Source organism: Schistocerca cancellata, chromosome 5, assembly GCF_023864275.1.
Source record: "Schistocerca cancellata isolate TAMUIC-IGC-003103 chromosome 5, iqSchCanc2.1, whole genome shotgun sequence".
In the NCBI taxonomy this organism is placed as follows: domain Eukaryota; kingdom Metazoa; phylum Arthropoda; class Insecta; order Orthoptera; family Acrididae; genus Schistocerca; species Schistocerca cancellata.
This window is the reverse complement of record NC_064630.1, coordinates 613,969,269-613,994,446: the sequence shown is the minus strand read 5'-3', so window position 1 is coordinate 613,994,446 and position 25,178 is coordinate 613,969,269. Positions and strand designations below refer to the sequence as shown.

Sequence of the window (25,178 nt, the reverse complement as noted above, 5' to 3'; positions counted from 1 at the left end):
GCGGGGGTCATCGACTGCAGAGGCGTTAGGAGTGTTCGGTGAACTGTGCGTTCAGCATTAAAATCGGATGCTAATTCCGCCACAATCCGCCGCTTTTCCTTTTTTACCAGTCTGTCCAACCCCACGACGTCTGGACGTCATTTCAACTTGGTTCCACCACGTGTTGAAAACGCTCAACACAGCACTCCTCGAACATCTGATAAGCCGTACAGGTTCTGAAATTGTAGTGCCACGCTTTCGGGCCATCAGAATTCGCCTCCAGTCACATCAAAATGGATCGCGCGCCTGCCTCATTCTACACACGGGCAGCACGCTCACTGATACTAAATGCACCGTGCGTGTGTCCTACTAACAGTAATTTCTCGCCAGGTGACGCTGCAATCGCCTGGAGGGGTTTACGTCGATAATAGATCGATAATCATAAGTTCTGTCTGATCAGTGCATATCCGCACCGGACTTGGACTGCATAAACATTTACGCTCCACCAACGCTCTCAAACGGAAATATTAGGTCGCCTCTTACAACACAAATTTCGATTAGCTAGACAGCTAAAACTGTGAACACGTTAAAAAAGTAGTTCATTTGCAAATATTACATGTACTGTGGTAGAAGATTTTCCCGTTTCGAGGTACAGGATGTTGCCCGACCAATGAAGTATGGCTTAACCGCCCACATGTTATAGCTGTTCATAAAATTACTGTTAATTTTTCAGTTACAGAATTCTGTATATTTTTAAAAACATAGAGAATTTAGTAACTGAAGAATTTACAGTATCTTCCATATCGATTTAATACGTTATACAGTTTGTAGACCTCTAAGCTTTTACAAATGCTGAACCTCATCCTTCATAAAAAAAAAAACAGTGGAAAATGCCTGAAGCGGCTTATGGAGGTCATTAGCGCGCATCCTTCATGTGACTTCAAAATCTTTCACTAGACTGAAAGATCAGCCAAGGTATATTCCTATGCACACTGCTCTCAAGGTACAGAAGGTAAAGGGTTAGTTAGACATAACATGATTAATAGTAATGTTATTAATACAAATCTAAAGAATATTTAAACGTGAAGTATGGGTGACTTGGAATTTTTTCAAGATCTCCATTTAAGCCTGGAGGGTTATTAGACCCTGTTTGATGGAAGAAGAATAAAGGAAAAGAATCAAAACAAGTCGTGTTCTGTCGAAAGTCTTCATTTGGTAAAGGATTTTTGTACCAGTATTAATACTCAATCAACGATAATAAAGAAAAATAGGTGCAGAGAAATGTGTCCAGAATTTTCAAATAAGTAAAATTCGTGTTAAGGCGAGTAAAGTTTTGAATGTAGTGTACATTAAGATACGTATTGTATTTTAATTCTTGGATGCTGATGGAGGAAGGGGAATGACGGAGACGGAGAAAATGGAAACTTTAAGATGAAGTATTAGATCGTAACTAGAAAAGAACCATTTGTGTAAATAAACGCGTTCATTATTACGATTTACACATTCAGTTAGCCAATTTAGACCATCAACTCCATTTTATTGTGGTCTCGTCTACAGAAGCTATGAGACCGAAGACTTGATTCTAAAACTTACACGACATAGGTAGCTGAAGGTTTTAATCTTAGGAATCGGTTTGAAAGATTTAGGTCTGTTAAAATTCAACTGAAAAATTTTATTGCATCTGTAGATCTATCTGCAATGTGCCACGTAACAGAAACTGACATAATATTGGTACCGTAGCGAGAGTTGAAACTAAGTGTGACCATAAAACGTAAATTCATTGAATACAAATGAAACAAATTGCGAAAATTTGATAAAGAAATGTTGCAGTACACCACGAGCTGTATGTAAATAATTTAATAAGCAGGTTGGTGTGGTTGGTCGATGCGAATACACGTACCTCAGTGTGCGTGTAAGAAAAAACACGGATCTGTTGAATAGCACGTGGCATTCGCTTACAACGTATTGTCACTCATAGCCAACAGCAGTCTGTACGGGTCTGTCAATTGTTCAGAACGAAGATAACGTTACATGAATATATATATATATATATATATATATATATATATATATATATAGAGAGAGAGAGAGAGAGAGAGAGAGAGAGAGAGAGAGAGTGGTCAGAAAATGTGTGAAATGCTTGTAGGGATGTTACAGGGCAGGTAGTACTGAGACATGTTAAGAGAGAAATTCGATACGTTGCTCCGTTTCCGAGTTATTTGGCACTGAAGTTAGCCAATCAGATCATCGCGGGGGTAAATTCAAGTTCCAGCTAACACCGCCCCTGGCAGGCCGCTTGAATGTGAGTGCGCGACGACCTGATTGGCTAACTTCAGTGCTAAATAACTCGGAAACGGAGCAACGTATCGAATTTCTTTCTTAACATTTATGTCTCAGTACTACCTGCCCTGTAACATCACTACAAGCGTTTCACACATTTTCTGACCACCCTATACATACAGGGTGTTACAAAAAGGTACGGCCAAACTTTTAGGAAACATTCCTCACACGCAAAGAAAGAAAATATGTTATGCGGACATGTGTCCGGAAACGCTTACTTTCCATGTTAGAGCTCATTTTATTACTTCTCTTCAAATCACATTAATCATGGAATGGAACCACCCAGCAACAGAACGTACCAGCGTGACTTCAAACACTTTGTTACAGGAAATGTTCAAAATGTCCTCCGTTAGCGAGGATACATGCATCCACCCTCCGTCGCATGGAATCCCTGATGCGCTGATGCAACCCTGGAGAATGGCGTATTGTATCACAGCCGTCCACAATACGAGCACGAAGAGTCTCTACATTTGGTACCGGGGCTGCGTAGATAAGAGCTTTCAAATGCCCCCATAAATGAAAGTCAAGAGAGTTGAGGTCAGGAGAGCGTGGAGACCATGGAATTGGTCCTCCTCTACCAACCCATCGGTCACCGAATCTGTTGTTGAGAAGCGTACGAACACTTCGACTCAAATGTGCAGGAGCTCCATCGTGCATGAACCACATGTTGTGTCGTACTTGTAAAGGCACATGTTCTAGCAGCACAGGCAGAGTATCCCGTATGCAATCATGATAACGTGCTCAATTGAGCGTAGGTGGAAGAAACTAAAATGAGCTCTAACATGGAAATTAAGCGTTTCCGGACACATGTCCACATAACACCTTATCTTTATTCGTGTATGGGGAATGTTTCCTGAAAGTTTGGCCGCACCTTTTTGTAACACCCTTTATCAGTCGTTACTGTGACTTTTTCAACATGCAGACCGGTCATTCTCACAAATATCGGGCACATCCTAACTCTTACATTCCTCTTGCGACAGGAAACTTGTACAAGAGAGCTAATTCTAGTTTAGAACAACGGCCCAGCAATTATTGCTCAGGATGATTGCGTCAATGTCAAACTAGGTACTCCATTTGACATTGTAAGAAAAATGGTTCAAATGGCTCTGAGCACTATGGGACTCAACATCTTAGGTCATAAGTCCCCTAGAACTTAGAACTACTTAAACCTAACTAACCTAAGGACATCACACACACCCATGCTCGAGGCAGGATTCGAACCTGCGACCGTAGCAGTCCCGCGGCTCCAGACTGCAGCGCCAGAACCGCTAGACCACCGCGGCCGGCTGACATTGTAAGAGAATCCGTTTATATGGCTCTGTTTCCTGACACTAATCTGGCATTTGGAACCCGCAAATGATGAGAAATCGCCTTTCCTGGAACTGTAATTTATTCTGTGTGTCGGGCGCTCCTTCATATCGTCATTTACAACTGATATTGGTGACTGTCAGTAGCGTAATTTTTTTCTCAGTCTTTTCATGTTTTAATAGTTCCTGTACTTCGTTTCTGACGAAGAGATGGAGAACAAACTAGATGGTAGGTTAATAGAGGCTAATGTGGAATTAGTCGTACAGTCACCACTCAACGCATGCCGGTGGACTGGAGAGCGGTCTCTAACAGATATCGAGGGATTCTCCACCTTCCCATCTCACTAATTACCACATTACTCATTGAAGCTACGTGAATCTAGTGTTCCACACAACGCCTGCGGCGCCGTATTGAGTGAGAGCCTTGGAAAGGCAAGTTCAGTGGCATCCGAGCACGCACGGTCAACGGTGCTAGGTGAAGGGCAGCACGTGATCAACCGCAGGCTATACGGGAGCTGTTTTGCAGTGCGTGCAGTCGACGCCGCCGGACAGTTAACGAATTAGAAGGTCGTACTAGTAGAGCGAAGTTACACTCCAGTCCTCATATAGTTGCTTAGTTATGGAAAAGACTCGCGACGTTTCCCGAATGAAATGGTGAGGGCAACGCCCAGTCCCTGGGCGGAGAAGATCCCCGACCCGGCCAGTAATCGAACCCTAGACCCGGTGGTCCAGAGGCAGCAACGTTAGCCACCAGACCATGAGCTGCGAACTACTCCCCAGTGACTCGATTACACCTACTGCGTAAAAGATCTCGAGTATAGGATTAATCTCATTTGTGTTACTACAAATGTGATGAGTAAAGGTTTTAAACGAGATTCGAAAAGTACTTTTGTGAAGAACCTATTCACTTGTTATATCCACTCATATGACTGTACAGTTTGTGGTTTTTAGTTGTTTTAAAGTGGTTGTTAAGTTCCGCTCAACCAAGCCAAGAATATGAAAAATTCATCACTTCAGCAAATGGTAGTTCTAGCGTGAGTCTACCGCCCGCACCACAAACAGCAGAGGCCTTTGCGAGATTGCGGTCTACTAAGATTAGAATAGGCGCTCGATACGATGTTAGAGCAGTGGTACATGGGCGGTTACTCGGCAGGATATATCCCTGCAGAGGGCAGATTGCAGACTACATCATTTCCGTTTTAACATGTGTTACAGTTTATTTAGAAACTGTAGCTGTCTTTAAAATGTCTAAAGGAATAGTTTAAACATCGACTAACAAATGATGGATGCTGGCAACAAGAATCCATTTGGTTTTCACTGGAGGCTATCTTTATAATATCGTATGTGTGAAACATAACTCGAATTCCTAATAGTATGGGACAGTGGCTCAGGTGCGTTCCCTCAGCCTTTGCATAATTTTCACCGACTTACACTACATATCGTTCCGGAGATGCCTTTTGGAACACCTCAGTAAAACTAAATGGGTTAAGGTTCTTGAATACAACATGCACAGTCAGAAATTTTTTACTGAGTAGCAGAGACGGACGAGCAATAGTAAGTGTGAGTATATAAAGGATTGGACAATTTCATCACTTACGGTGTCTACGACAGTGAATGTAGGAAGAAAAGGAGAAAATGGTAACAGTAATGAGGGAAGTTCATATAGCATTGGCTCTATCAAGCAAAATATACAAAATTTTTATGGAATGTAATTTATGAAATGAAAATGAAAGATGTTAGTGGATATTTTGTGTAGACACTATGACTTAAATCTGCTGAGGACTCTTAACTGTGAACTATCAAGTGGTCGATTAGCTCACCCTCTTCTGCAGTTTCTCGGGAAGAGCTAGTTTCACTATGGACAGCACTGTGTTCACTATCTTCGGCGCGTTTAGAAAATGTAAGGCTTTGATCCTCTTAGCGTAAGCTGTCTGTAAAAGAAAACAGTCATCGATGTATACGATACGGACAAGATGTAACGAAAAAAATATTAAAATAAAAATTTTCATGGTTTGTTTTTGGCATTTAAGGCATCCTAAAATGTTGCTAATTAAATACCTACCCTGGTAATCAATTCCAGAGCCCGAAGGTCGCGAATCGTCAGCTTGCTCAAGTGTCCAGCAGTCATGTCCTTCAGATCGATTAGGAGGATGTAACCAACGGAGTAGTCAAATGACAGAATGAAGTTAATGATCATGAGACACGCCTTTGCTACGTGCACAGGATTCAGATCCGAAGGGTCAGGATCGATGCCACCGAGGACTCCAACACGGTGAAACTGCGGTGTGAGACGAGGCATCGTCGGAACTTTACTGGAAGTGGAAGGAAATCACACGTAAGAAACTGTTCATGCTTGCATAAAATAGTATAGTACAGCTAACATGTTGACCGGATGTTGTCTCAGATCAATCGTCGACTAGCGAAGGCAGCTGAAACGATTAATTAAAATCGTGTTTTTCAATGTTCACAACCTAATACGTTTATGCTGAAATGTCTTAGTTTCCTATTTATGACCTACACCAAAAGCTTCGTGCCAGTTGGCAGAACCTAAATCAGGAACCAAAATCTAAACACGAAATATACTATAATAGGCAGAGCAGGGAATCAGCGACGGGGATCACGGCTATGGTGCAGAAGAGTTTGTGTGAGGTGACCTCACAGCAGTATATGTAAGACTTCCATGTATCATTTTCAAGTGTTCAGCAACACCAAGATTTTGTGCAAGCAAAGCATTATGGATTCTTGCAGTTAGAGTACCGTAGCAGGAAGGAATGTCACTTTGGAACAAATTTACACGAATGCACCGATTATGACGACGATCTCGACAAAGGAATAAAATTTCTTAAGTTCAATAATGGGCAACAAAAACCCACTTCTGCGTCCTATCTACTGTGATGATGCAGTAGATTTGCTACTTGTTATCTCCACTGAATTAAATAAAAACGTGGTTATTATCTGAGTTCTGTACCTCTTGTGACTCAGATGGAAAGATAAAGACATTAAAATTTTTCCCAAAAATGCTGAAAAAATAGCATAGTGGCTACAGATGTCAGTAAAGATAAGCGATGGATATTCTACATGCAATATACTGATACCGAAGAAAAGCTAAATTGTCCAACACTTATACCCGATAACGTGTTTTGTCTTTTTTATGGAACAAAATACCACCTTCATGTGATGTGATGAACATTGATGAAATTTACGATTGCATGCAGATGATCATCAACGTATTAGACTTTTTTAAAAAAAGAAAATTATTTTTCAAAGTTCATCTTTCGAGATGTTAGACGTCCGAAAACAGTCCCATTTTTCTACATTCTGTCATAGTGTCTTCGTCTGGACAAGACTTGCTTTTACTACGTTGAAATCAATTAATTAAAATGTTAATTTTTTTCTTTCAGATGGTGGCCAACGAATTCTAAAACTAGATATTACAATAACATATAAAATAAGAACAAGCGTAAATCCTTAAAATGATCGAAACCCATGGAGCTAAGTACAATTTGCCCTGGCGTATTATGTCTTTAACATGTAGAAGAACAAGGTACTAAGGCATAACGGCGTAACAGTGTTCTTTGCCTTTTCTGTACCGCCAGCTATCGGATATAATTATAACTATTTCGAGAGGTAGAGACGCAGTATTTAAGAACGCATCAACGTCATTACGTGCTGAGTTATTTCTTGTACAGATGCTGCTTTTTTCCTACATGTTTCTGCAATGTTTCTGCAATAGTCAGGTCTGTCACAAGTAACCAAACATACAGGCTGACAGTTATTGGACTATATGAAATAAAATCGTCATAAATTCTGAACAGATGGTCGCTGAGTGAGATCGCAGGCATTTTCTTCGCCCGCTAAAAGAACTTATTTAAGTGACCAAACACGCTTGACACGTAAATTCTCTAAAACCAAAGTAATTACTGATTCGTTCTTCTGTCATTGTATCCCCTGATCAGTACAAAAACAACAACCGCACATAAAACCCTTGTGCCGTTTTTTGTTTACATACTGCCAATCTAGCGTCCTTGACAAATTTAAAACATTGTTTTAACTTAATTATTCTTTTGAAACTGACGAAGAGAGAGAAATGTGGGAGCTGTTATAGGGTAGTGAGCAGAGGGATTTGTTGCCAATCTTGTAAGAAATATTTTCACTGGGGTAATGCAGTGAGGAGAATGTTGGGAGAACAGAAGAGGCTCTCTCCTGGAACTGCAGAGTATGCAGTAGGAACATTTTGATTGGGGAAGGAAAATCTGTGCCCTCCAGGCACAGTTGGATGAAGCAAGGAAGGAACTCATAAGGAACAACGAGGATAGCGGGAAGGAGAGTGGTTGAGAACTGGCAGCTGGTAGGACGATAGGAAGAAAGAGAACGCCATCTTACAGTTTTATCATCAACACCAAAAACAGGTTTCTACCATTGCCAGATGTAAGTGGAGAAGAGCCTCAGATAGAACGAGGAGCAGAAAATGTGCCGCAAACTTCAGCGAAGGCCAAGAAGCCTAGGAGCGTACAAAGTGTTAGGAAGAAGAAAGTGTTGCTGCCTGTTAGTAGCCATGGGCGAGGTGTAGGCCCTCAGTCACAGGAAAGTTTAGGGGCAGCGTACCAGGCCACCAGTATCTTTAAGCAAAATGTGGGGCTATGTCATGTGATAGAGTACTTAGGGGCTTTATGTAAGGTCTTTACAAATGAGGACCGTATAGTGATAGTGGGTGGGGCAGGAAACAGTTTGGACAGGGATGGGGCATATGACATAAGTGGTGACCTGGACTAGATAGCTTCCATGACTCACGGCACTAACGTACACATTGTTCAGTTGTTCTGGCGTCATGATGGGCCACAACCAGATGGAGCTGTGAGGCGAATCTCTGTGGGGTTAGGGATGGCTCTGAGGGCAGTTAACTTTGCTCATATTTCTCTGGTGCCCATCGGGACTACCAGCAGATGGGGTTTTAATGGGCATGGCCTACACCTAAACAGGACTGGGAAGAGAAAATAGGTACACTCTTTGACATAAAACTCGACCGGCGGCCGGCCGCTTCAGAGGCTAAGTCCGCGCCGATCGCGACATGGGACAAAAAAACTGGCCAACTCGCTAATTCTCTAAGTCCGGTTATCTGCACAATCTGGCAACACTGTAGACTGCGGCACTTCCTGGAGGAAAACTTGTCCCAAGATAGAGAGACTCTAGGCTGATTACGCCTTTGGTCTAGCACAGTCCGCCTTTAGCCGCGGAGCAGCTCGGACTTGTTTACGTCCCGGCTGCGAACGTTCGCGGAAGAAGCGGTGTTTACACCGTCGTCACTCGCGTGTGTTATTGTTTGAATCGAACGCAATGGCACACAATTTCCGAAAAACCACGATACAGTTCACGTTCTGTAACGAGTACGCATGACCGAAGGCTTTCGAAATCGAACGTTTCTTGAGGGACGAAGTGCAACTTAATTACACGGAGATTATTGGAATTCATTTATCAATCGTGAGCAGCACTCTTTACGTAAAGATGATTGACGACGCAGCATGCGACAGGATCATTGAAGCCGCCAAACGAGGATTTCAGTTCCGACACTCCGATGGTCATATTGGCGAAGTTTTAGTCGCTCATTCTGGCCTGGGCGTGCGTACGATTCGAGTCTTCGAGCTGCCTTTCGAGGTACCAGAATCCTTGGTCACTGAAGCGCTCCAGCCATATGGCAGAGTTATCAGTCATACGGCCGAACGTTGGGCAAGTTTTAGCACGTATCCAGTGCTCAATGGTGTCCGACAGGTGCGAATTGCGCTCACGAAACATGTGCCATCGTACATCAACATTGGTGGCTGTCGAGCTATTGTCATCTATGATGGACAGCCCCGGACATGCTCCGGGTGTGGTGGTGAAGGACATCTTCGATCTGCGTGTATGCAGAGGAGACTCGTGCAACTCCCCAGTGGAGACCTCCAGAATACGACTACACCAACGTCACTGCCGATGACTTACGTGGCGGCGCTTCGCGGGGAGGTGACGCCGAGATCGGAGCGCACTATCGAACCGACGCCGCAGTTGATTGAGGCGCCTTCGGACCCCACTGAAGAAGGAATGGCTCAGACCAACCTCCAATCCCAGACATTACAGGTGGTGCAGAAAGAGGATGACAGCATCACCACAGTCATGGAAGCTGAAGTGGAACGGCCCCAGGGCGTTGTGGCGGCGGCGAGAGCGCAGGTGATGCAAGATTCGCCAACACCAGAGGCCGAGGTTAGGGCCCGCAAACAACGCTCGCCAAAGCGCCGCAAGAAGCGCCGACTAAACTCTGCGGAGACGCTCCCTTCTCTTCTTGGGAGCCCAGATGAGTCTAACACTATGGACCTGTCTGACTTGGAACCACAAGCTTCGGATGTCGCAGACCATATGAATTCGGACAGTGAAAAGATGTCATGTCGCTCAGAAGACGCATCCGCTCAGGGGCCTGCTACCCCTTCTGCGGTGGAGTCTCAAGCTGCGAAAGAACAGCAGATGTCACACATCACTGCCGCACAGGAAAATTTGGAGCAGCCCAATAATATCAGCTGGTATGAGCAGGACGACGAAATCACCGATGCGGGCCATTCTACTGGTGGGGACTCGCATCCGTCCGCATCTCAAGAAACCTAATGTCACAGGGACACGTCCGTCGGGCGACCCTCTGCGGATGTGCAAAGGGACTATCGACACGGTGAAACTTTGTCATTTTAACATCATGTGGAGATGACGGCTACTCGACCCCAGGCATACAGAATAGGGACAGTGAATGTAAATACCATTAGATCGCCCGTGAAACAGCAGTTGTTTAGGGACATGATATACGCGTCGGATGTGGATATACTGATGGTGCAGGAAATTTACATTCCTGAGTTCCAGGAAGTCCATGGATATATCTCCTACACCTCGCCGCACTGGAACGGCAATATTGGTCCGGGACGGGATACCGGTTCGAGACCTGGCTTATCTACCTTCGGCACGAGGACTGGCGATAACTGTTAATGGAATTCGCATTCTCAATGTTTATGCCCCTTCCGGCACAGACAACAGACGGGCGCGTGCGAGATATTATTCGGAAAAGATTGTGCCCTTATTTACCGGCAGATTCGATCATTTCATTATAGGTGGTGACTTCAATTGTGTTTTAGCCCAAAAAGACCAGACTCCACATTACAATACCTGTCGTGAATTGCATGTGCTCTACCGGGATCTGGAGTTACGCGACACCTGGGACATGATTCATAGGAACCGTGAGGGATATACTTTTTATACCAGTCACTCGGCGAGCAGACTCGATCGCATATATGTTTCGGTTGGCCTACAGGATAAGGTGGTCGACGCGGAACGATGGCCTGCGGCATTTACTGATCATCTGGCTTACATTTGTACCATATCACTCCCTAGGCAAAGTGTGTGGAGAAGCCGCGGGACATGGAAGCTCAATTCGTCACTTTTGGCGGACCCCGAATGTCGTCAGAGAGTCGAGGAGGTATGGGCCACATGTCAACGCCGTCTACCAACATATACCTCCGTGCTTCAATGGTGGCTCGAGTGTACTAAGCCGGCAATAAGAAGAGCTCTCATACAGTATGGTCGCGATAAGACGAGATGGCAAAGAGACACTCTTGATTATTATTACACAATGCTTCGTGAGCTGTCCTTCCAGTTGCCGTCGGCAGAACATCATGCGGCAGTTCATCGTGTCAAGGCACAAATCCTATCGATCACGCGACGACGACTGGATGGCATCCCAATACGGGCAAGATGTCTCGACACCATCACTGGGGAACGTACCTCGATGTACCATGTGTCGCGGGAACATCAACGTTACCGCCGGACATTGGTAACAGTGCTCCACGGTTTAGATGGCCGTCAACTGACAACACAACAGGACATTGCAAATGAATTTTTAGAGCACTTCCGCCGCCTCTATGCCGGTACACCGACGGACCGTCTGGTGGGGGAAGAGATACTGCAACATCTGCAAACGACACTGACAGAGACGGATAAGGCAGCGCTTATGGAGCCACTCACAGAAGACGATATAAAAGTGGCACTCACAAAAGGAGAGGCCAATAAATCACCAGGGCCAGATGGGATTACGCTAGAGTTTTATCGAGAATTCGTGGACATGATGATTCCACAGTTGGTGTCGATGTACAATGAGGCGATGCGTCCGGACATGCGCCTACCGTCGGATTTTGTGACGGGCTTTCTTCTTCCCATCCCGAAGATGGCGGGGAGTCTCAGTGTTAATCAATATCGGCCTCTCACTATGCTAAACACCGACTATAAAATCTTTGCACGACTACTAGCGTCTCGTCTCAAGCTGGCGATATCCAAGACAATATCCCCTGATCAGGCTTGCCTAGGGGTGCGAAGCAACATCTCCTCGGCGTTAAGTGAATACCGTGACGTTATCGCCCTAGCGGAAACGTGTAAAATGCGAGCAGCGATGATATCTGTGGACTTCGATCGTGCGTTCGACAGGATAAACCATGAATTCTTGGCGTCAGTCATGAGCCGAATGGCGATTCCACCTGTTGTCATCTCCATCGTTATGAGGCTAATACGAGGGGCTACATCGAAGGTGATTGTAAACGGTCGGGAAGCGGGCTCGATTCCTATTAACAGCTCAGTCCGACAAGGGTGCCCACTCTCCATGATGCTGTTTGCGATAGCGCTTGAGCCGCTGATGTGTGTTATGAGGCGCTCACTTACTGGGATAGCGCTTAATGAGAACTCTTTCGTTTGTCGCGCATATGCGGACGACCTGATCCTTCTTGTCAGATCAGGACATGAAGTGCGTCAGGCTGTTGAACATCTAGACTCTTACGGGACGGCGGCAGGCAGTGTCGTTAACATGACGAAATCCAAAATTATGCATATTGGACGGGGTCTAGAAGACGTACCGGGACCTTTTCAGACGGTGGAATCGCTGAGATGTCTGGGCATTACATTTACCCGTTCAGTACGGCGGTCAGCGGCGGCGAGTTCTCGGCGGCTTCTGCAGAATGTTCGTCTGACGATAAGGAACAACTCACTGAGAGCCTTTGACATGATCCAACGTGTGGCATACACAAACGTTCACATAGCGTCACGACTGCCCCATTTAGCGCAGATCCTACCAATACCGAAGGGTATCGCAGACCGCCTCATGGCTGCCTTTGGTTACTATGTTAGTACTGGGATGTTATTTAAGATCAAATATGATACATTAACGCTACAGTTCCGGAACGGTGGCCTCAACCTCACAAACGTGCGAAACAAAGCTCTGGCGCTTTACATGCGAGCGATGATACGAAATTGGCAACAAAGAAAGCATACCATAACGGCAGCTCTGATAGAAGTACTTGTTCCGCCTTCGTACGAACCCCCTATTGCGGTGGGCAATATTTCGCCTTCTCTTGCACACATTGCCTCAGTTCTTGTTGATTACAGTTATGTTCGTCTGAAAGTACCTTCGACGAGACTACCCACGACTCGGGAGATCTATAGATGCTTGATGGATCACCATGGCCGCAACATAATGGAATTCAAATACCCGTCGAGAACGTGGAACCACATTTGGTGTGCAGTGCATACTCCATTACTGTCAACAGCAGCGAGATCGATGTGGTATATTCTTATAAACCGTAAACTTGTGACCAGGAGTCGATTACATACAATTCATATGGTCGATTCTCCTCTTTGCACAAACTGTGGACTGTTAGCAACGGAAGAATATGATTTAGTGTGTGGCGCAGCGAGGGACGTCTGGATGCTGACGCGTCGAATACTGGCCTTCCTTCGGCTCACTAACTACACGGAAATCACATCGGATGTACTTTTTCTACCGGACAAGACCTATTTTCCCAAACAAAAGACGTATGCGGTGAATTGGATCGCTGGACATGCGACGAAATATTTGTATTCGTACGATATTAAGTCCGTGATGGATTATTGGATGTATTTACAAGATCAACACGAGCTCATACGGCGTCATACGAAATACAGGACTTACTTTTCCAATTTTTTAGGAAGTGTTTTTCACAATCCACCCAACAGCTGGGGTGTCCCAGAACTGGGAAGACTCCTGCAGCAGAACGACTAGAGACAGTACTGCGCGGTTCAATTATATTGGCATATAGCACACTGAGAAGAAAACTGGCCCCTACCTGTTGGCGCCAGTTATGACTGCATTATGTTAACGCGGAAAAAAACCACACACAACGATGGTAAACACCGAAACCGCCTCAGATAATGGTCCTTCGAATGGTTGACGCAGGAGAAATAAATACCGCCCACACTGGCAGAAATGGTCAAGATTATATGGCTTTCTGCCAGGTTTATGATGCGACACCGCGTGCTGCAGGGATTGTGATGCAGATGATAACTTCATTTTCACTCCCGCCCGTGACTAGGATTGTCATTTACTTTATTCCTGTTACAAAAAAAAAAAAGAAAAAAAAAGAGGGCGGCCTTTGCGTTCATTTTATGGTTTCCAAATTGTTTTTGCTGTCTCGATACTTTTCTTATCCCTAGGACAGCACAATTGCACGAATAAAGATTGTTTGTTTATCCTGCCTTCCTGTTCCCAAAAAAAAAAAAAAGATGGGTAGAGCGTCTGTAAAAAAAAAAACGGTTCTAGGCGCTCAGTCCGGAGCAGCGCGACTGCTAAAAAAAAAAAAAAAACGGTTGGAGTTTCAATCAATTCTCAACCCTATAAGTTACAGAAAAAAAAGCGGTAGGGTGCGTTGTTTCTGTTCATAATGTCAGTGGATCGAGAGCAGCTGGCATAAAATATTTTTATAGCCTCTTCTGTCTGAATGCTGAAGACGTTAATGTAATGGTAGCGCAGATTCAATCTATTTCACTTTGTGACACACCGATATCAAAATTTTATCTAGTAACGATTTTGCGGCAGATTACCTGCAGACTGTCCTCCTCTGGACGCCGTATGCGGCAAAGCTCCGGGATCCATTTGCTGGCTACTCGCAGCGGCCGTGGCGACAGCAGCGGCGCTGCACTCCCCCGTTCTTTATCGAAAGCGCCTGCTACCGCTCATCGCTTTTGATGATTTAAAACGCTTTATTATTAAATGTTGCTCCACAGAAAATTTCTACAATTTCCATTCACGCTCAAAAGCAACGGAGACAGACGCCCTGACTAGTAGGCGGGTAATCGGCAAGAGCTGAGTATGGCCCGAAATTAATTTTATAGACTGGGACGAAATTAAACCACCTCACTACATTCGATGAATTTATAAATGCTTCATACTTCGTTTCTTTTCCTTTCAAACTTAATTATTTGTGCAACTTTTGGTCAATGTTTGGATGTTTTCGTCAAGCCAGAGTGAGCGTCTGTGGTGTAAAGTGTATTATAGTTCTTGTTTCATTCCTTATGGTAAGTCTATGCGATAAACTGTGTGAATACCTTGCAATGCATGCTCTGTAGCAGTGCAGGCACACTGCACATTTGGAGTTCCATGTAGTTCATGAAGTATTTATTGTTGATCGGAAGTGATAGTTAAGGTCATCAGATTTAAACCAGAAAAATTTGTCGTTTTGAAGGTTTCAGAGAACGGAAAGGAATTGCTAACGCCGGTGTTAGAAAACGTCTACAGTTAAATGCTATTGCAAAAATTTAGAAGATGGGAACTATATTAATGAACATGTGCACTTCATAAACAACCTTCTGACATGTTAGACCTATATGACGAACAAAGCTCAAATTTATATCGTTGACAGTCGGTTTGAATCTTTTCAGGACCTATTTTACAGTGAAGCACCTTGGAATTTGCAAAGCAGAAATCCATGATATTAACTTAATTTACTAAGTCGAAATCGGACGAAGATTGATGTTTAAAGGCATTCTTCAGATTTCGCATAAGAAATTTTTACTAGCAGTTTGCAACTCCATTAATTAAAATGGAAAATAAAAGGTTGTAGTCAGCGGCTTCTACCGTGATTCGAACTTATAGTACAAGCACTGCAACGCACAAGGGAACCTCTGAGCTAACGACACACTGGCGGCCAGAGGCGGACTATAGTCACTGCGATGTTGCCTGAGCCTCAAAACACAACCTTAAACACACAAACAGAGGAGGTGGAGATTACTGTTTTAACGTCCCGTCGACAACGATGTCATTAGAGACGGAGCACAAGCTCGGACTAGGGAAGGATGGGGAAGGAAATCGGCCGTGCCCTTCCTAAGGAACCATCCCGGCATTTGCCTGAAGCGATTTAGGGAAATCATTGAAAACCTAAAGCAGGATGGCCGGGCGCGGGATTGCACCGTCGTCCTCCCGAAAGCACACACAAACAGGTGTTACTTATGTGAAGAACGCCGTTCTTGGAGTCCAGAAATTAAATATACTTTCTAATTGTGTCATCTTGCAGTGGATTATATCGTACGAGTCTTCGATGTGGAAAACGAATGTCAAGTGAATTTAGCGAGGTAACGCCGACCTACACCCGGAAGTAAATGCTCTATCAGAGTGTTGACAAATACTTGCTACGACGCTGCCATTTCTCGGCTCTCTGACGAGGCAGCTCTTCAGCGAAATTCTCGCCGTGATTCTCCGATACGGTTCTTCAGAGTGGAGACGCGCGCGCGCGTTTGGTTTTTATGCGGCGTTCTCCCCCGATGGTTTCTGACGTCGCCTTGTGGGCTATGTATACATATGAGACATTCAATTATCATTAATCCAGAATGATACAAGTTTCAGCTTCCGGCGTGGAAGAAGGCTGTTGACGCCGACATTATATCATTTCAACGTAGGGAAAGCAAAACGGATCATTCAATGTTTCTCATTCAACATAAAGCATGTGAGATAAATTTCCGTAACGTTCATAATCATCTAAAAATACAAACGAAGTAAAAATACACCGGAAGCTTATTCGAATTGAATATAATGTAAGATACCAAACGCATTGCACTTCGATGTCGAATTTGTCCACTTGCAATCGTTTGCAGCATGCACATAGAATGTCATGATTACCACGAGAATGAAGGAATATGTTGGTAAGGATGGAAGCAAGAAGAGACGCAGTCAACAAATATTCTATTCCTCATGGCATTCATTTCATTTGACACGTAAGAAGAGGTAAAGCGGGAATTTACTTTCGTTAACACGAAAGATATGCCGCACATATTGATAACGAGGAAGTCTGCGTCTTCATACGTTTCCTCCTTGAAATCTGTATGCTCTATTATATACTAAGTAGCCCGATCATTGTTTCAGTAATGTTACCCTCTTGTTTGACCCCGTAACGATGAACAGATTCCAAATGCGTGTCTCTGCGTGAAAGTAGCTGTTCGAACCCTTCCTGGGTTGTTTTTTATGTTTTATTGCTTGGAATTCCTGAAGCAGACCACTGTGCCTTCCCCCCTCGTGGGTTAGGTCTCAAAACTAAACCGCTTTGTATCCAATGGCATAATTTATTCATACAGCATCAGCATAAGACTCTTGCGAGTGAGAGAATGACAATAACAATCGTAACAAGAACAAGCAAATAATGAATGATGTTTATTCCAACGCAGAACGAGAATGGCTTTAAATATAAAAATCTATATCTATATCCATATCTATTGATCTCTGAGTTGGCACAATACAAATATATTCTTAGCATTTAGTTACTGAATTTAGTTCTGGATGTTTGCAGAGAAAAGGAAAAGTCGGTACTTCTCGCTAGTGTAATATGTGAACCAGCAACTACCCTTTCCTTAGAACACGACTCAAGCAGGTCCTCAAGTAGGCACTGCTGCATTCTGTTCCCTGACATTGCTCTGATGTTTATTCAGATAGTTCCGATTATGAAATACAAAACGTATTACAGGTTAGTTCCTAGGATAGTAACATTAAATTTGCGTTGTAGACGGCACATGAACGTGACGACTATCCATATTACTCATCAATATAAAAAGACAATATTTTGGGAATTCAGCAGGATTACTCAAAATGAATTCTGAAATTGGGTGACTGACCGCACAGGTGCTAAACGTCGTCGAGAGTATACGATGTCCTAATCGCATTAGGAATATGAAGATCGTCTTCGACAGCTCGCAACTTTCACATTGCTATCTCCACCCTACTCCAGACAGCTCTCGGTGGAGTTGCACTACGTTGCCGATGTTATGGAAGGCCTTCAAACCGACAACAGACCACATATTGAAAGATACAAGCGAATTCTCTTTCAGCGTAAGCTTATTGTAACTAATCTAAAAATTATTGGAGAGGAACATTGTCCTATTCAAAAAAAGTAAAATGTTACACACTGTTGACGTCAAACGGACATTACCTACACTCCTGGAAATGGAAAAAAGAACACATTGACACCGGTGTGTCAGACCCACCATACTTGCTCCGGACACTGCGAGAGGGCTGTACAAGCAATGATCACACGCACGGCACAGCGGACACACCAGGAACCGCGGTGTTGGCCGTCGAATGGCGCTAGCTGCGCAGCATTTGTGCACCGCCGCCGTCAGTGTCAGCCAGTTTGCCGTGGCATACGGAGCTCCATCGCAGTCTTTAACACTGGTAGCATGCCGCGACAGCGTGGACGTGAACCGTGTGTGCAGTTGACGGACTTTGAGCGAGGGCGTATAGTGGGCATGCGGGAGGCCGGGTGGACGTACCGCCGAATTGCGCAACACGTGGGGCGTGAGGTCTCCACAGTACATCGATGTTGTCGCCAGTGGTCGGCGGAAGGTGCACGTGCCCGTCGACCTGGGACCGAACCGCAGCGACGCACGGATGCACGCCAAGACCGTAGGATCCTACGCAGTGCCGTAGGGGACCGCACCGCCACTTCCCAGCAAATTAGGGACACTGTTGCTCCTGAGGTATCGGCAAGGACCATTCGCAACCGTCTCCATGAAGCTGGGCTACGGTCCCGCACATCGTTAGGCCGTCTTCCGCTCACGCCCCAACATCGTGCAGCTCGCCTCCAGTGGTGTCGCGACAGGCGTGAATGGAGGGACGAATGGAGACGTGTCGTCTTCAGCGATGAGAGTCGCTTCTGCCTTGGTGCCAATGATGGTCGTATGCGTGTTTGGCGCCATGCAGGTGAGCGCCACAATCAGGACTGCATACGACCGAGGCACACAAGGCCAACACCCGGCATCATGGTGTGGGGAGCGATCTCCTACACTGGCCGTACACCACTGGTGATCGTCGAGGGGACACTGAATAGTGCACGGTACATCGAAACCGTCATCGAACCCATCGTTCTACCATTCCTAGACCGGAAGGGGAACTTGCTGTTCCAACAGGACAATGCACGTCCGCATGTATCCCATGCCACCCAACGTGCTCTAGAAGGTGTAAGTCAACTACCCTGGCCAGCAAGATCTCCGGATCTGTCCCCCATTGAGCATGTTTGGGACTGGATGAAGCGTCGTCTCACGCGGTCTGCACGTCCAGCACGAACGCTGGTCCAACTGAGGCGCCAGGTGGAAATGGCATGGCAAGCCGTTCCACAGGACTACATCCAGCATCTCTACGATCGTCTCCATGGGAGAATAGCAGCCTGCATTGCTGCGAAAGGTGGATATACACTGTACTAGTGCCGACATTGTGCATGCTCTGTTGCCTGTGTCTATGTGCCTGTGGTTCTGTCAGTGTGATCATGTGATGTATCTGACCCCAGGAATGTGTCAATAAAGTTTCCCCTTCCTGGGACAATGAATTCACGGTGTTCTTATTTCAATTTCCAGGAGTGTATGTCCTGTCTTGTGTCCTACTCATCTATAATATCAAGTGTACTATGAAAATGATTATATATAATGGATTATAAGGTAATGCATTGATACCAGATGGTGGGGGCCGGCCGATGTGGCCGTGCGGTTCTAGGCGCTTCTGTCTGGAACCGCGTGACCGCTATGGTCGCAGGTTCGAATCCTGCCTCGTGCATGGATGTGTGTGATGTCCTTAGGTTAGTTAGGTTTAAGTAGTTCTAAGTTCTAGGGGACCGATGACCTTAGAAGTTAAGTCCCATAGTGCTCAGAGCCATTTGACCCATTTGAACTATTTAACACAAAATGACATTAAAAATTTAAGTTATTCACGAGCAGCTAGTTGAGAATATGTATGAACATTAAATGACACGACGAACCGTCTTGTTCGGCATATGGATTCAAACCCAGCTCATGCAGACTAAGCAAAGATTTCGTGACTGACGGAAACTAACAGTCATTCCTGATTAGGCATACAGAGAGTGATATACCTCGATTTTAGACAGTATCAGTTAGCAAATATCAACTTTAAATTGCATAACGCAAACATTTTTAACAGACGCGAATTCCTACCCAGCATCTATTGCCCCTGTTAACAAACTACGAGAGATGTTAAATATTGCTTCTTCACAAGTAACTTACTTGAAATGCCGTGAGGTAAAGCTGTGTGTTGCACACGGATTCGAACCCGGAACCTAATCGGATTGCTATCGAAGCACAGTCAAATGTGACATATCGGAATTTCGCGGCAGTAACTATATGTTTTAACTGAAATGACGAGACGAACATTAATTTTTTCCTTCCCAGGACTCCAACCCGGCACCTATCGCTGTTATATTCTAGAGAAAACTAACGTTAAATATGGGTTTGTTGCACCAGCAGTGACATGTGAGCATGTTTGAACTGAAATAATATGACGAAGAGTTCAGCGCTCACTGGGAATAGAGCCCCACACATATCGTTGTTGACTACACACGAAGAGACGTCAGCTACCGAAGTTTTCTCCACCAGCTGCTCAGAATAGCATCTTGTACTTACAGTCATCTCGCAAATAGTTCTGTGTCTCACTGGGAGTTAAAAACGTCGGATATCGTTAGTGTTGACAGCGAATGAAAATACATTAAAAATCAAAATTATTATCCACCAGCAGATAGGTGTTCTCATGCTAGAGCTTGATAATACATAATAAAATATTTAGTGCCGGGCCAGGATTCGATCCCATTCACGCATAATATGTGAAGGTGTTGAGGAATCTGCAGTTTTGAACAAACAACAAATTGTAGCCGAGCTGTATTGCCACGAAGGGATCAAATTCCGCGTTAAGGGCGGTCTGAGTTGCATTCCCAGTTCAGAACCAATTTTATCGACATAAAGAAGCTCAAATAAAAGATGGAATAAGTGTCCTGTGACCATACATAGCGTTTGTGTCGTCACTTGAAATAAATAACTAGTATAAGAAAGGTTACTGGTGATAGAGTTTCTACATGTCGCCACTCCAGACTTTATTGTGATTCAACCTACCGTCTAATTGGTAAAGAAGGAATATCACCTTTAATGTGAATTTTCAGACCACGCAGCTATTATATCTCCTTCACTTGGTGTAGCCAGGAGAGAATGGAATCTGTCTCTCCCTATCTAAAATCATTGACGGAAGTGGGAATCGAGCCCAGACCATAGGTATAACAACCTATCATCCGTCCAACAGACCACGAAATCCTCTTCTCTGCGAGTCATTTTTCTATCGTAACGCAGTTGCCCCACGCTGGATGAGAATTCTGACACACAGGCTCCCTGTAGTAATTTGCAGCATGTTCAGTAAATTCATTCACTTGGTTGACCGAATCACCATGAACTAGCTGCCTCGGCTACCCAGTGCATACATTCGACTATTTTGTAATCACAGAAATAAAATCACGTTACTGCCACCCACACAAAAGCCAACATTGTAGGATGCAGAAGTTTAAATAGGAAGTGTTCCTTTCCACTTGAGCTATTCTATTGCGCTATCTGTTACTAGAAAACGTCGTTCAGTCCAAAAGAAAAGCTGTAACTGTTTGTCTCTCAGAAGTCAAGACCTGGTCATATGCATAATCTCACAGTGCTGTGGAATCCAAAAGTTCTGGAGGAATAGTTGCCGAGCTCTGGAGCTGTTGTAGCTACGTGTCAGCTTGTAGCATAGATAAGATGTCACGAGTTCGAATACATTCAGTGCTACATTTTTTAAAACGCAATTCTGCTCTCTGCTGAAGTTATCAATCTAATGGAACTTTGAACATAATTCCCTTCACTTCTCAACCCAAAGTAGTCGCATGTGCAAAAAGGACTAACTACTGTGACATTTTGTTCTATTCAGGTTTAATAGACAGCAGGCAGCAGATGCATCTCGAAGATGTGCAGGGAGAGCGCGTAGTGCCATAATATGTCAGAAAAGTATTTTCTACATTAGCCGTCGTGTGGTAGTGATATTTTATTCTTCTTCAAACTTTGATTGACAGCTTTAACTCAGAACAAATTTTCTACATGCATGTAATCAATAAACTGCATGTGCATTGTCAGACTGTCATAGGTAACATCAGAGAATTCGCATATATCATTGATGATTAATTTCTTTTACTATTGTTTTAACAACACTAAAGGAAACCTTACGAAAATTGTGCACTGTATTATAAGAAATGAAATAAAACTAACCATGGTAACCTTACGACGAAAGTATCTGTACACAAGCATGCCTCTATCGACACGAATTAGTAAAATACTACTCACTTAGATTTTGATTGGGTCTGTGTTTAATTGGTATGCTGTGTCATACTCAAGAGGTATGCAAATGTGGCATTTCATAAATATAGTTACGTATTCCTAGGAACCCAAAATTCGCTTGTCAGCAGCGGAAACAGGCGTTACCTGTTGTGCAGCATTGTAAGTTTTTCAACATTGCACTATGAGCTGAAAGCATTTTCTTGCGATTTCCTTATTGATGTTTGATCTGACTGCTTGTAGCTCTTTCACAGAAGGGATAGAAACGTTTCAGTCAGTGAGACTGGAACTGCGAACCGTAACAGACGCTGTTTCACAGGTCAGCACGTTATCACAGAGCTGGCGAGGAGGTATGGGTCTCAACTTCCTATTACGACGGCAATAGTAACTAGAACTCGTAAACCGCTATTTAAAGGTCGAGATTAGTTGCGACTTCCACCTGCAACGACTTTCCTGGGCTGAAAACCGTAAATTTTCAATCTTTTGTTACCCTTCAAGCTATAATAACTCAGATTATTCAATGGAAATGACAGGTAAAATCAAGTGAACTTTGGGGCTTAATTCCGTGCACACCAGGAAGTAACTCGTCGATCACAGAGTTGCCAAACATACGTTGCCTTGTTGCCAAATCTCAGTTACAGTACCAGCAGGAAGAAGACGAACCGATGTGATCCTACAGCGGTCTGGGAAGTGACCATAGCTGGTGTCTCCAAGTCGCGGCTGCTACGGCCTGGAATACGTAATGCGTCTGATTCGCTTTCTGTAACTAGGTTTAGGGACTGGAGCGTAGTTACTAATAATACTCAGAACTGACTGCAAACTGAGCATCATAAATCAGTAACTCTCATTGTTGTTTTTATATTTCTTTCGTAAGTGCACTCAAAACTAAGAAAGTCATTCACAGGCGTTTTCGTGCCTCGCCGATAAACGAGCACAACATACAAATAAAAATAAAAAAGAATGTGTGTGTGTGTGTGTGTGTGTGTGTGTGTGTGTGTGTGAAAGAGAGAGAGAGAGAGAGAGAGAGAAATAAATAGCAATGAGAGAGAGTGTAAAAAATTGTTGTAAAGAAATTGAATCATGGTATTTAATGAAATCTTTCATTAAAATGACACGTTCCACATCATTACGAAATGTCGTATTCATGATCTATGGAACAAGAGTTAATCTAATGTAATCTAATCTAATCTAATCACATCATATTGATGATTAGCCATGAAGAGTCATGAATTACCGAAAGTTTTGCCAATACCAGTAACCAAATCTAAACTTGAAAATAAAAGACGACAATTTTTGTAATAAACCGTGACTCCTATCAAGACCCTTTCATCCCTGTTATCTAACCACGAAAGATGTCTGATATACCTCCATTCTGAAGTAACAAAGTGTGCATGCATTTAAAGATGAAGTGCATGATGTGAAGTTCTGTGACGGAGATACGAACCCAACACGTAATCCGATTGTTAACTAAGAAAAATCAAATGTTACGTATCGGTTTTTCTTACGAGCCGCTAGGTGTCTGAATCTAAAATAAGGATACAAACTTTTGTGCCTAAGCGACAATCGAACTGCACACCTACCGTGCATCCACGAATATAGCTTAAGTATCAGTTGCTTAGTCATGAACAGTAAGATGTGTGCGTGTTTGACCATAAATAACGACACCTGTTGCGATTGTTGGCAACACATGAACAGACATTGAAATTGCGCGTTAATTTTCACTAGCAGGTGGGTGTGCACTTGATAAAGCTAGAAATGAAATTATGAATATTTTTGTACTGGATCAGGTTTCAGACCCACATACTTACCTTTGGAGGAGACCTAGAGAAGATTGCAGTCTTGGGAAAAGGAACGAAATGACTGAACTATACTGTTCCGAGAGATTCAGATCCTCGAAAGAGGAGATACGAATTCGAATCACAGTCCAGCACCAAATTTTTAAACGTCTCTAGTTCAATCAAGTACAAGTAAAATAAGAGCCGTGTCCCTTTAAATGGCTATCGGTTCATCAAATAAAATAAAATTTTCTAATGTAAGTAAGCTTACTGGCGACTGTATTTCTTTTTACCATGACTTCTGCTGTGTCATTTCCCAACGTAAACCGGCTCTGCCCAGTTGGTAATGAAGGAACGTGATGTTTAATGCGGATTCTGGATTATAACGTCTTTCTCTTGAGGTTACCAGAGGTAAAATAAATCTGTTTGTGCATCTTAAAAGTAAATGCCTGAACCCACGCATTGCACCTGTGATAGCTCATTCCACCAGACCATTGTGGCCACATTACCCAGCCCCAGGAGTGTGCTGTAACGGATGATGTGCTTAGCTTACAAAATTAGTAACGGTGGAAAAAATGCGAGTCTATTAAATGGTCAAGTAGAAGCAAGCTTCTGACGCAGAGATTATGCTATTCTCATGTCAGCAGGATGTAAAGACTCTTCTAGGCATCATAGGCTGGATGTGAAGCCATTTTGATTTTTCACAAATTCAGCAAATTTCTTAGTTCGAGAAAATCCACTGTGAAGGGTGAAGTTGCCGGATAATTCGATTATTACTGTTATTATTAATATCATTTTATTCATACTGCTGCTGTAACACAAGTGCTTGAACATCATTTAGTGCCTTTTGGTCACTATGTAAGTAGTTTCCTAAGAACAGGTTCTTTCCCTGTCTACGGAATCCTTTTCATGTTAATATCAAACACCAGCAATTACTCGTAGATTACATTAAAACTAAAGTAATTGACGAAGACGTTACTTGGTAACAAAAACGCACTGCCTTTCTTCATTTACTTTCGCCTAGAAATGGCTATCGAGTACTGACAAACCAAAAGGCAAGAGATCTTACTGCCTTCCGATATACGTTGCTGTTAGTTCTTCCACATGATTTGGTCGACATGACCTGTTTCAAGTAGTGCTTTTCTTTTGGACTGAACGACGTTTTCTAGTAACAGATAGCGCAATAGAATAGCTCAAGTGGAAAGGAACACTTCCTATTTAAACTTCTGCATCCTACAATGTTGGCTTTTGTGTGGGTGGCAGTAACGTGATTTTATTTCTGTGATTACAAAATAGTCGAATGTAT

The 25,178-nt window shown here is 43.8% G+C and overlaps 1 protein-coding gene across 1 annotated transcript in view; it reads right to left on the bottom strand.

The window, feature by feature from the left end:
- Positions 1 to 25,178, bottom strand: part of LOC126188061 (alpha-tocopherol transfer protein-like) — a 78,663-nt gene that overhangs the window by 24,527 nt on the left and 28,958 nt on the right. The window contains exons 4-5 of the mRNA XM_049929504.1: positions 5,689 to 5,938; positions 5,447 to 5,557 (exon numbers count right to left, since the gene is read on the bottom strand). Of these exons, the coding sequence (XP_049785461.1) occupies positions 5,447 to 5,557; positions 5,689 to 5,938 (361 nt within the window). The remainder of the gene's footprint in view (positions 1 to 5,446; positions 5,558 to 5,688; positions 5,939 to 25,178) is intronic.